The 12,722-nt window shown below is 42.2% G+C and overlaps 1 protein-coding gene across 1 annotated transcript in view; it reads right to left on the minus strand.

The window, feature by feature from the left end:
• LOC126262299 (uncharacterized oxidoreductase YjmC-like) overlaps positions 1–12,722 on the minus strand; it is a 285,251-nt gene that overhangs the window by 52,416 nt on the left and 220,113 nt on the right. Inside the window, exon 7 of the mRNA XM_049958838.1 lies at positions 8,135–8,330. Within this exon, the coding sequence (XP_049814795.1) occupies positions 8,135–8,330 (196 nt within the window). The remainder of the gene's footprint in view (positions 1–8,134; positions 8,331–12,722) is intronic.

The raw sequence follows: 12,722 nt of genomic DNA on the forward strand, positions 1-12,722 counted from the left end.
TAGGGGGAAGCAATATACTCGATACCTCATCCAGAAACGCACCCTCTCGAAACCTGGCGAGCAAGCTACACCGCGATGCAGAGCGCCTCTCTTGCAGAGTCTGCCACTTGAGTTTATTAAACATCTCCGTAATGCTATCACGGTTACCAAATAACCCTGTGACGAAACGCGCCGCTCTTCTTTGGATCTTCTCTATCTCCTCCGTCAACCCGATCTGGTACGGATCCCACACTGATGAGCAATACTCAAGTATAGGTCGAACGAGTGTTTTGTAAGCCACCTCCTTTGTTGCTGGACTACATTTTCTAAGCACTCTCCCAATGAATCTCAACCTGGTACCCGTCTTACCAACAATTAATTTTATATGATCATTCCACTTCAAATCGTTCCGCACGCATACTCCCAAATATTTTACAGAAGTAACTGCTACCAGTGTTTGTTCCGCTATCATATAATCATACAATAAAGGATCCTTCTTTCTATGTATTCGCAATACATTACATTTGTCTATGTTAAGGGACAGTTGCCACTCCCTGCACCAAGTGCCTATCCGCTGCAGATCTTCCTGCATTTCGCTACAATTTTCTAATGCTGCAACTTCTCTGTATACTACAGCATCATCCGCGAAAAGCCACATGGAACTTCCGACACTATCTACTAGGTCATTTATATATATTGTGAAAAGCAATGGTCCCATAACACTCCCCTGTGGCACGCCAGAGGTTACCTTAACGTCTGTAGACGTCTCTCCATTGATAACAACATGCTGTGTTCTGTTTGCTAAAAAATCTTCAATCCAGCCACACAGCTGGTCTGATATTCCGTAGGCTCTTACTTTGTTTATCAGGCGACAGTGCGGAACTGTATTGAACGCCTTCCGGAAGTCAAGAAAAATAGCATCTACCTGGGAGCCTGTATCTAATATTTTCTGGGTCTCATGAACAAATAACGCGAGTTGGGTCTCACACGATCGCTGTTTCCAGAATCCATGTTGATTCCTACATAGTAGATTCTGGGTTTCCAAAAACGACATGATACTCGAGCAAAAAACATGTTCTAAAATTCTACAACAGATCGACGTCAGAGATATAGGTCTATAGTTTTGCGCATCTGCTCGACGACCCTTCTTGAAGACTGGGACTACCTGTGCTCTTTTCCAATCATTTGGAACCCTCCGTTCCTCTAGAGACTTGCGGTACACGGCTGTTAGAAGGGGGGCAAGTTCTTTCGCGTACTCTGTGTAGAATCGAATTGGTATCCCGTCAGGTCCAGTGGACTTTCCTCTGTTGAGTGATTCCAGTTGCTTTTCTATTCCTTGGACACTTATTTCGATGTCAGCCATTTTTTCGTTTGTGCGAGGATTTAGAGAAGGAACTGCAGTGCGGTCTTCCTCTGTGAAACAGCTTTGGAAAAAGGTGTTTAGTATTTCAGCTTTACGCGTGTCATCCTCTGTTTCAATGCCATCATCATCCCGGAGTGTCTGGATATGCTGTTTTGAGCCACTTACTGATTTAACGTAAGACCAGAACTTCCTAGGATTTTCTGTCAAGTCTGTACATAGAATTTTACTTTCGAATTCACTGAACGCTTCTCGCATAGCCCTCCTTACGCTAACTTTGACATCGCTTAGCTTCTGTTTGTCTGAGAGGTTTTGGCTGCGTTTAAACTTGGAGTGAAGCTCTCTTTGCTTTCGCAGTAGTTTCCTAACTTTGTTGTTGTACCACGGTGGGTTATTCCCGTCCCTCACAGTTTTACTCGGCACGTACCTGTCTAAAACGCATTTTACGATTGCCTTGAACTTTTTCCATAAACACTCAACATTGTCAGTGTCGGAACAGAAATTTTCGTTTTGATCTGTTAGGTGGTCTGAAATCTGCCTTCTATTACTCTTGCTAAACAGATAAACCTTCCTCCCTTTTTTTATATTCCTATTAACTTCCATATTCAGGGATGCTACAATGGCCTTATGATCACTGATTCCCTGTTCTGCACTTACAGAATCGAAAAGTTCGGGTCTGTTTGTTATCAGTAGGTCCAAGATGTTATCTCCATGAGTCGATTCTCTGTTTAATTGCTCGAGGTAATTTTCGGATAGTGCACTCAGTATAATGTCACTCGATGCTCTGTCCCTACCACCCGTCCTAAACATCTGAGTGTCCCAGTCTATATCTGGTAAATTGAAATCTCCACCTAAGACTATAACATGCTGAGGAAATTTATGCGAAATGTATTCCAAATTTTCTCTCAGTTGTTCTGCCACTAACGCTGCTGAGTCGGGAGGTCGGTAAAAGGAGCCAATTATTAACCCAGCTCGGTTGTTGAGTGTAACCTCCACCCATAATAATTCACAGGAACAATCCACTTCAACTTCACTACAGGATAAACTACTACTAACAGCGACAAACACTCCACCACCGGTTGCATGCAATCTATCCTTCCTAAACACCGTCTGTACCTCTGTAAAAATTTCGGCAGAATTTATCTCTGGCTTAAGCCAGCTCTCTGTACCTATAACGATTTCAGCTTCGGTGCTTTCTATCAGCACTTGAAGTTCCGGTACTTTACCAACGCAGCTTCGACAGTTTACAATTACAATACTGATTGCTGCTTGGTCCCCGCATGTCCTGACTTTGCTCCGCACCCTTTGAGGCTGTTGCCCTTTCTGTACTTGCCCGAGGCCATCTAACCTAAATAACCGCCCAGTCCACGCCACACAACCCCTGCTACCCGTGTAGCCGCTTGCTGCGTGTAGTGGACTCCTGACCTATCCAGTGGAACCCGAAACCCCACCACCCTATGGCGCAAGTCGAGGAATCTGCAGCCCACATGGTCGCAGAACCGTCTCAGCCTCTGATTCAGACCCTCCACTCGGCTCTGTACCAAAGGTCCGCAGTCAGTCCTGTCGACGATGCTGCAGATGGTGAGCTCTGCTTTCATCCCACTAGCGAGACTGGCAGTCTTCACCAAATCAGATAGCCGTCGGAAGCCAGAGAGGATTTCCTCCGATCCATAGCGACACACATCATTGGTGCCGACATGAGCGACCACCTGCAGATGGGTGCACCCTGTACCCTTCATGGCATCCGGAAGGACCCTTTCCACATCTGGAATGACTCCCCCCGGTATGCACACGGAGTGCACATTGGTTTTCTTCCCCTCTCTTGCTGCCATTTCTCTAAGGGGCCCCATTATGCGCCTGATGTTGGAGCTCCCAACTACCAGTAAGCCCACCCTCTGCGACCGTCCGGATCTTGCAGACTGAGGGGCAACCTCTGGAACAGGACAAGCAGCCATGTCAGGCCGAAGATCAGTATCAGCCTGAGACAGAACCTGGAACCGGTTCGTCAGACAAACTGGAGAGGCCTTCCGTTCAGCCCTCCGGAATGTCTTTCGCCCCCTGCCACACCTTGAGACTACCTCCCACTCTACCACAGGTGAGGGATCAGCCTCAATGCGGGCAGTATCCTGGGCAATCACAGTCTTAGTCCGATCGGGGGATGCGTGGGACGAGCTGGCCATCCCCGACAAACCCCCATCCGGACCCCCACAGTGATGCCCATTGGCAACAGCCTCAAGCTGTGTGACCGAAGCCAACACTGCCTGAAGCTGGGAGCGAAGGGATGCCAACTCAGCCTGCATCCGAACACAGCAGTTGCAGTCCCTATCCATGCTAAAAACTGTTTTGCAAAGAACGTCTGAACTAATCTACAGAGAGCGCAAACAAATCGACAAAATTTAAACGGTTATTAAAATACAAGATTGCCTAGTAAATGCAGTAATGCTGCTACTAACGCACTGCTGACACACTGCTCGGCAGCGGAAGGAGACTACGCGATTTTACACTATTCAGGTACTAAAACGCGATGCTACAACTCGCAAATACTATAATACGCCCGAAATTTATGTATCAAACAATGCAAGTACCAAAAACACGCAAAGAAATTAAGAATTAAACTATGTAAAAAATGAGTGAGCTAGGAGTATACGACTTGCTGCTGCAGCTGCTTATCCAACGGCGGCAGGGAGCACACTCAAGGGGTTTTGGTATTTTGGGAGCAAAATAACTGATGATGGTCGAAGTAGAGAGGATATAAAATGTAGACTGGCAATGGCAAGGAAAGCGTTTCTGAAGAAGAAAAATTTGTTAACATCGAGTATAGATTTAAATGTCAAGAAGTCGTTTCTGAAAGTATTTGTATGGAGTGTAGCCGTGTATGGAAGTGAAACGTGGATGATAAATAGTTTAGACAAGAAGAGAATAGAAGCTTTCGAAATTTGGTGCTACAGAAGAACGCTGAAGATTAGATGGGTAGATCACATAACTAATGAGGAGGTATTGAATAGAGTTGGGGGGAAGAGGAGCTTGTGGCACAACTTGACCAGAAGAAGGGATCGGTTGGTAGGACATGTTCTGAGACATTGAGGGATCACAAATTTAGCATTGGAGGGCAGCGTGGAGGGTAAAAATCGTAGAGGGAGACCAAGAGATGAAAACACTAAGCAGATTCAGAAGGATGTAGGCTGCAGTAGGTACTGGGAGATGAAGAAGCTTGCACAGGATAGAGTAGCATGGAGAGCTGCATCTAACCAGTGTCAGGACTGAAGACCACAACAACAACATCCAGTGTTAGATAGGGTAGCACAAATTACACAGTCAGAAGAGTTGACTGCACAGAATGTGTTTTCTGACTGTATGACAAGCCATACTTGCAGGACAGGGCCCTCTGGCAGTTCTGAGGGTTTAATGCCCAAGTTGTTGAGGCAGTCGGTTGTGCACAGAAACAGAATGTGACCTGCCAGCAGCTGGCTACAAAGGTGGGGGCTGCATCAGACTACTCACTGTGTCCGTTGCATGATAAGGCTACTGAGGGGAAAATCCATGAGGAGAGACAATGCCTCTAGTTCCTTGCAACTTGTCAAGCCTGCCACACAGCAGGACACTAAGCAACTGTTGCCTGGAAATTACAATGAGCACTGCGATGGGACAACATTACCATGTTTGCAGTCGAGACTACTAGTCCATCAGCTGGTCTACAGCAGCAGCCTATCATGGTACACTGGGAGATAACTGATTGTTGCAAAAATGTTTTCAGACTTGATGCTTTCACTGCTTTTCAATTTGAAACAGTTGGTGACATTAACCTTGTCTCTCAGACCATACCATTTCAGGGCCTGGATGCATTGCTGCAGTCATTGAAGCAACTTTTTTACCTACATAACATTGAAACCATTGGCTGTTCCTCAGTTCTGTTGAGGCTGCCCCATGGCTTTTGCTTCGTGAGAGAAAGTGATGGCAGAACTTGAGAGACGGCAGAAACTTTGCGTGGTGTCAGAAGTTTTATCAAGCCAGTGGTCCACCCTCATGGTTGTGATACAGAAACAAGATGGCATTGTTTGACTCTGAGGTGATTTCGAGCACACAAGCAACACACACACAGTGAGTTGTTTATCCCACATCGCACTGTAAGGGAACATGATCTCTTACTCGGAGATAATAATAATTCAGCCACACCTGTTAGAATAGATGACGAATCAATTGTCAGGTGCCATGAGTGCTGAGCAAGTAAGTTGTATTGTTGTCAGTCTGTAGTAGAGCCACTGTTGTGATGGTATGATGGGAGGTGGTGAACTGGAAGTATTGTTTTGTATGAGTGTCCACCCTCAGTAAACCGTAAGAATTACACTGATTAGTGGTAAAGTGTAGTGAATATAAAAATACATACGCATTCACACCTAGTCCTCCAGCCAATGGATAGCAGTGAGGAATATGCATGCCATTACTCTAATAATGTGTGACAATATTTTGGTGGATTAGACCCAAGTTAAGACTTGACATGAGTAAGTGTGTAAGACAAAGTAGTGACTGTCTTCCATCATGTTTAATGAGAATCCATCAATTTACAAAGTGAAAACTTAGACTGATATTGACAGTTACAAAACCTGTTTTCCTTGAGTGTAATACCATTGAGCAGCCAAAACTTGTAGTATGATCCGTAGCAGAAACACTGATCAGCTATATCCTTTAGTTAATGGTCACTAAAATCAGAAGTCAGACTGCCCGGTTATTTGATCACTAACAATAAAATTTAAGTGGGTGTGTTTCAGGGTCATTGCTGGAAAAGTCAGTTTATTCTCTAAACTGACCTCAGAGATGCAAACTTACAGTTGCCATCAGACACTGAGCCTCAAAAGCTTTTAAAATTAAATACTCCTTTCAAAATGTGCCAGTTTAACAGTTTGCATTTGTTGTAGCTTCTGGTAATTGTTGGACATTCTCTGAATAAAGATTAAATATTAAATATTAAAAAAAAAAATTACAGTCTTCAAACTGTCACACACACACACACACACACACACACACACACACACACGTGTCTGTCGTTGGGTGCAAACGGACTATATCAATGTAGAAAGGGGAGCAACTGCACAAGTTTGTGTTGTGAATATATAATAGAGGGAAACATTCCACGTGGGAAAAATATATCTAAAAACAAAGATGATGTAACTTACCAAACGAAAGCATGGGTATGTCGATAGACACACAAACAAACACAAATACACACACAAAATTCAAGCTTTCGCAACCAACGGTTGCTTCATCGGGAAAGAGGGAAGGAGAGGGAAAGAAGGATGTGGGTTTTAAGGGAGAGGGTAAGAAGTCATTCCAATCCCGGGATCGGAAAGACTTACCTTAGGGGGAAAAAGGACAGGTATACACTCGTACACACACACACATATCCATCCACACATACACAGACACAAGCAGATGTCCTTTTTTCCCCCTAAGGTAAGTCTTTCCGCTTCCGGGATTGGAATGACTTCTTACCCTCTCCCTTAAAACCCACATCCTTTCGTCTTTCCCTCTCCTTCCCTCTTTCCTGATGAAGCAACCGTTGGTTGCGAAAGCTTGAATTTTGTGTGTATGTTTGTGTGTCTATCGACCTGCCAGCACTTTCGTTTGGTAAGTCACATAATCATCATATATATATTCCATTTGCACCCAACAACAGACACAAGCGACTAGTTTTTGGTTAAATGGGCAGCAGTGGGTACTCACAAGTCAAGTCTTTGCGCATATGGAAACAGCAAGTTCGGAGATGATGTCATAGGGTCCACTGGTGAGTTTAAAGTGAGTATACAGAGTTCACTTCTGATCTCTACAAATCAGTCGAACAGAAGACATTAGCACATGTGAGAGGGATCAACCAGTACTCACTGCAAGCACCAAGCAGCACCACCAGACGTTCACACTGCCTCTGCACCATTTGCCATACAATTCATGCTCTTTCCTGGAGAAACCCACCGTCAGGAGAACTGTTCACCAAGGAGGATCTGATGGAGGTGGGATACCTCACTCCATCATCACTGCAGCCAGCAGAAGTTGCCTCCAGTCATTGGTTCTTGAACACCAGTCTCTGGTGGAACACAGTGCATAATTATTGCAAGTGTCACCCATGCCCCAGCTGAGAGCACTCAGGCATAACTGCTGCCAGAGATCACTGTCACCATGCACCTCTTGACTTGGTGACTCTGGCGCAGGCCTCACAAGCACTTTCAGTTTTATGTGCCTCTTAAATGGATGAGGCATTTGGTATCCCTGCCAGACACATAATGTCAGTAGTTCATAGTCAAGAGTCAAAGTGATCTACATCTCCATCACATGTAGTGCGAGTGTCACATTCACTGGTCAGTGCCTCTTGAGTCATTGTTTTCCTGTTTTGTCCATGCACACCGTGCAGACAGTTGTGTGCTAGCATGATTTGGTATCTTGTTTACTTCATGTCCTTTAAAATTGCATACGTATTGTACGTTCTTCATGCTGTCACACTCTTACTGTTTCCGTGCTCTCCCTGACAATGCTTTCTGACTCTCTGCTCACCAGTCAGGTAGACACCCCACGTTCTTGCACGTGCTACATTCTAAGCATTTTTGTGGATGCCATCACCTCTCTACACAAGATATAACAATTATCATGATATACTTGTGCCACTCCAAACTATAGCTTATAACAAGGGAAATATGGAAATATTGTCTCATTTTTTGAATTTGTAATAATGAAAATGTTATATGTAGTGTCAACACAGTAATCAACTATTATTATATAAAAAAAGGCTTGTAAGATAGCAGCACTTACCACTAAGTATTCCACAAAATATTTCAACAAGAAGGCCCAAGCCATAGCCCTTATACCCAGAATTTATTTCTTGGCCTCCAAGGGGCATAAGACAGCCAGTGTTGAAGGCCACTTCAGGGTCAGTTGTTTCTGCACCATTGGGTCCCAGAGCCCAGCCAGATGGAATAGGTTCTCCTTTGCGCCGCTGCATTTCAATCTGAAATGCAGGAACTGTGCTTTATGCCACTATTCAGAGGGCGTTTGTCATCAGCAGAACCCTCTGACAAAATTTCCCCAGAATAAACCATTTATAATGTGCTAACATGGTTTAAAAGATAACAATATGATTACTTGATAACTTTCTGGGCTACAATAGCATAGGAATAAGAAATAAAGGAAGAAACAAATGGTATGTACTTAAAGAACTAAAGTAAGGTAAAAACATGCAGCTGGGTGATAACTTTGCTATTTGTAAGGACTGGTTATCATGGGGCTTAGCATATGTATTGTGGGATACATCTGTGGATGTTACATGTAGGGGCACCACATTTGAGGGGAAAAGAAAGAAAATGGACATGAATTGTGTAAAAGTTGAGTCTGAGGAATGAAGTGAAAGTAATGTATTATTATTGTAAGAGTAAAGAAATACTTTATTCTTTATGCCTACTACAATGTTGTGTAAAACAAAGGTAGGCCCTAACCTTAGTTGTAAAAGACTAGGGCATTTAAGTAAATAGTAAGGTAAAACTTCGTTAACACGAATCCGAAGGGATCAAAAAATCAGGAGTTCGTGTTAAAAAAATTGTGTTAAGTGAAAAACACAGATTTTAATAATTATACATGTACAGCAGTACACTAATGTGTAATACACTACACTATCAATCACTTTATTGTAGACTTATAACACTACAAAGTGATTGTAAAATCCAAGTACTCACAAATTATGTACGTTACTTTCTCGGGAAAAATTCGGTCGTGGTTCACTGACGTCCATGGGAACGATAATATTTTGTAATTTCACAACCAATTGTAATGATAGCGTCCGTAAACCCAGCAGTGATGTTAGATGTTGAAGCGAACCATTCTAAACAGTCCAAGGCTGTAAACATCTCCTGACGGGTATCTGTATTCTCTTCCTCTTCACTTTCTTCTGATGGCCCTTCTAGCACCTCGTTCACAGCTTTTGGCACATCCAATTCCACAGAAGCACATACGGCAACATCGTTGTCTACACTAATGAGTTCTTCGAAACTAATCCCCGGGTTCGCAACGTCGTTCAGAACTGTCCATTCATCAGGTGAAGTGGCATCTTCTAACTCGTGTTGCTATGTCTCCAAGCTCTGTTAAAGCACTTCCCTATATGATGTGGTGATACTGAGGTCCAGGCTGCTACGATGGCTTTTATTGCGTCAAGCAGATTCCAATTTGGGGTTGCACTATTGTTTTCAGCAGCATTAATTGCAGCTCATACAAATCACTTACGATAAGCTCTCTTTATGAGAGAGATTATGCCTTGGTCCAAAGGCTGAAGGTGGCTTGTGGCGTTGGGTGGAAAAAACTGAACCTTTATGTTGGATAGGTTCAGATCATGAACGTTATGGGCAGTACATCTGTCCAATGTAAGAAGAACGTGTCTATTTTGAGCAACCATTCAACGATTGAAATGGAGAAGCCACTTGCGAAATGATGTGCCATTGATCCAAGCTTTCTTGTGGTGAGAGTAGATGCAAGGTAAAGTGTCCATATTTATGTTTTTAAAACAACATTTACCAATAACCCAGGGCGAAACTTCTCACTGCCATCAGTATTACAGCACAGTACAACAGTCACACGTTGCTTGCTTCATGCTCCACTGTCACACCTATCACCTTTTATCCCCAAGGTGTGATTTGGAAAAAGATGGTAGAAAAATCCAGTTTCATCCCTGTTGAACACATCCCACGAGGCATACTTTTCCCTCACTCAGTTGAATTCATGCAACCAGCTGTTCGCACTTTCTTCATCAACTTTATTTGCTTCACCACAAATTTGTACAGATGAAATTGAATGGCTCTTTTGGAACCAATACAACCAAACAGCAGAACAATGGATGTCTCTGATGCCCATATCTTTAGCAATATCATTTGCTTTTGACTGAATCACAGGGCCAGTTAAAGGTATGTTAGATGCACGCATATGATTGAACTATTCTAGCAGTAACGTCTTGATGTCTTCATACTTGGTGGTACGAAGTCGTTTAGATTTGTTTCCAGAACCTGATGCCAAGGCATTAATAATTTTTTCTTGATTCTTAATACTCATAGATAAAATAGATTTAGGTATTCCAAACTGCTCTGCAATTGCTGTTTTCCTGGTACTTCATCTAGAATCTTAAGCTTTAACTGTACATTTAGAGCTGTCTGTTTCCTCTCTGCCATTTTCGTGTGCTACGATACCAGTTGTAACTGTAGTTTTTATTCAGTATTCCAACTCAATACGGCTACGACTAACAGAACACCTGTCAAATCTGGCACTGAGTACATTCCTAAATGCTGCTGCACACATTATTGAATGTCTTACAAAGTACAGTATATGCTGATTGTTGAAGTGATAATCACGGCTACTGACCTACAATACATTAAAAACGAGTCAACAATAAGTATAATTAGCTTTGTAGCTACATTTCCTACTTTCATTTCGGAAAAGAAAAATTACGCTTTAGAATACTCTAAGGTCAGAAGTTTGTGTTACAGTGAAATTTAATTACGCTAGGAACTGAAACAGAGTTCGTAATTCGCGTTAACTGAAATTCGTGTTAACATACCATAAGAACTAACGTATTCCTGGCGGGACCAATATTTTTTTCGTGTTAACCGCGAGTTTGTCTTATGCGAGTTCGCGCTAATGAGGTTATACTGTATTAAGGATATGAAAATTCCCTGAAATGGTTTATCTGAGATAATACAGATCAAAAGGGCAAACTGAAAACAATAAAGAAATATACAATTTATGTGAACAGTTTAAGATTTTCAAGTTCTCAGAATGTAACATCATTGAATCAACTTTAAATCAGAATAAAACCTGTCTCGAAATGATGGGGTTACTATGATGGTACCTAATTGTTTCACAAATAGTATTTAAGAGTAGTAGCAGTAATCGAAAACTGACATGACAACTTTACATTTACAACAGCAAGATTTCATACTCAGAGTTTGTTATGCTTCTCAGGAGAGTTCAATGATTTTGAAGATTATTTCTTGTAATTGTAGCATGTAAGCATGGTCTGTTTAGAAAACTGAAGTTCATATTAGAAGGCAGGTGCCTGAAAAATCTTGCTTCTGTAAGTATAAATGTCCATGAACCAGCAACTCTTGCAACTAATTTGTAATATCAATCCTTCTTAGCTTGTGCTCTTTGACCACTTCTGTCACAACAAACTTCTGGATCCCTGGGCATCAGTGCCCACTGAGGAACAGGTATTTATGGAATAGCATAGGCAGTATGTGAGGGAGTTGCGGGAATGAGGAAGTGTGACTGCAGTATGAGGACCTTGGCTGTCCGCAGTTGTTGATATTGGCAGTGGGCCTATGGCCATGATGGAAGGGATGGTGTTTGGTGTCAGACATCCAGCCTGCCCTGTGGTCTCTGTTCTGTAATATGGTGCTTGCCAGAGCTTTTTAAGCAAGCCGATACTGGAATGACGTCACTGCGAAATAACTGAGTGAACAGTGAGCAATTTCTTGGATCAGCATCACCATTCTGTTTTTGTGGGCTTGAAGTTTTGTAGACATTGTTATTGAGTGGTGACTGCTGAACGCCCATTCTGTCTCATTCTGCCTGTGTTTTGTATTAGTGATAAGTGCTGATATTATATGGTTTATTATTATTTGATTACTTTCTCAGACTTTTTAGAAGTCTGGTTAAGAATGGAGTGACGCGGACCTTTATCAAGCGTCACTTCCTTTTTGCTGTACGGTACATGTTATATTGCATTTAGGAACTTTCGGGTAATTGAACATGTATCAATAATTACGGATTTCTGTAATTGTATATATATGTTTGGATGTAGCTGTATTGCATTGATGTATTGGTGGATATTGTGTGGTATGACTCCTGTAGTTGATAGTATAATTGGTATGATGTCAACTTTATCCTGATGCCACATGTCTTTGACTTCCTCAGCCAGTTGGATGTATTTTTCAATTTTTTCTCCTGTTTTCTTTTGTATATTTGTTGTATTGGGTATGGATATTTCGATTAGTTGTGTTAATTTCTTCTTTTTATTGGTGAGTATGATGTCAGGTTTGTTATGTGGCGTTGTTTTATCTGTTATAATGGTTCTGTTCCAGTATAATTTGTATTCATCATTCTCCAGTACATTTTGTGGTGCATACTTGTACGTAGGAACGTGTTGTTTTATAAGTTTATGTTGTAAGGCAAGCTGTTGATGTATTATTTTTGCGACATTGTCATGTCTTCTGGGGTATTCTGTATTTGCTAGTATTGTACATCCGCTTGTGATGTGATCTACTGTTTCTATTTGTTGTTTACAAAGTCTGCATTTATCTGTTGTGGTATTGGGATCTTTAATAATATGCTTGCTGTAATACCTGGTGTTTATTGTTTGATC

Source organism: Schistocerca nitens, chromosome 6 (assembly GCF_023898315.1).
Source record: "Schistocerca nitens isolate TAMUIC-IGC-003100 chromosome 6, iqSchNite1.1, whole genome shotgun sequence".
NCBI lineage: Eukaryota > Metazoa > Arthropoda > Insecta > Orthoptera > Acrididae > Schistocerca > Schistocerca nitens.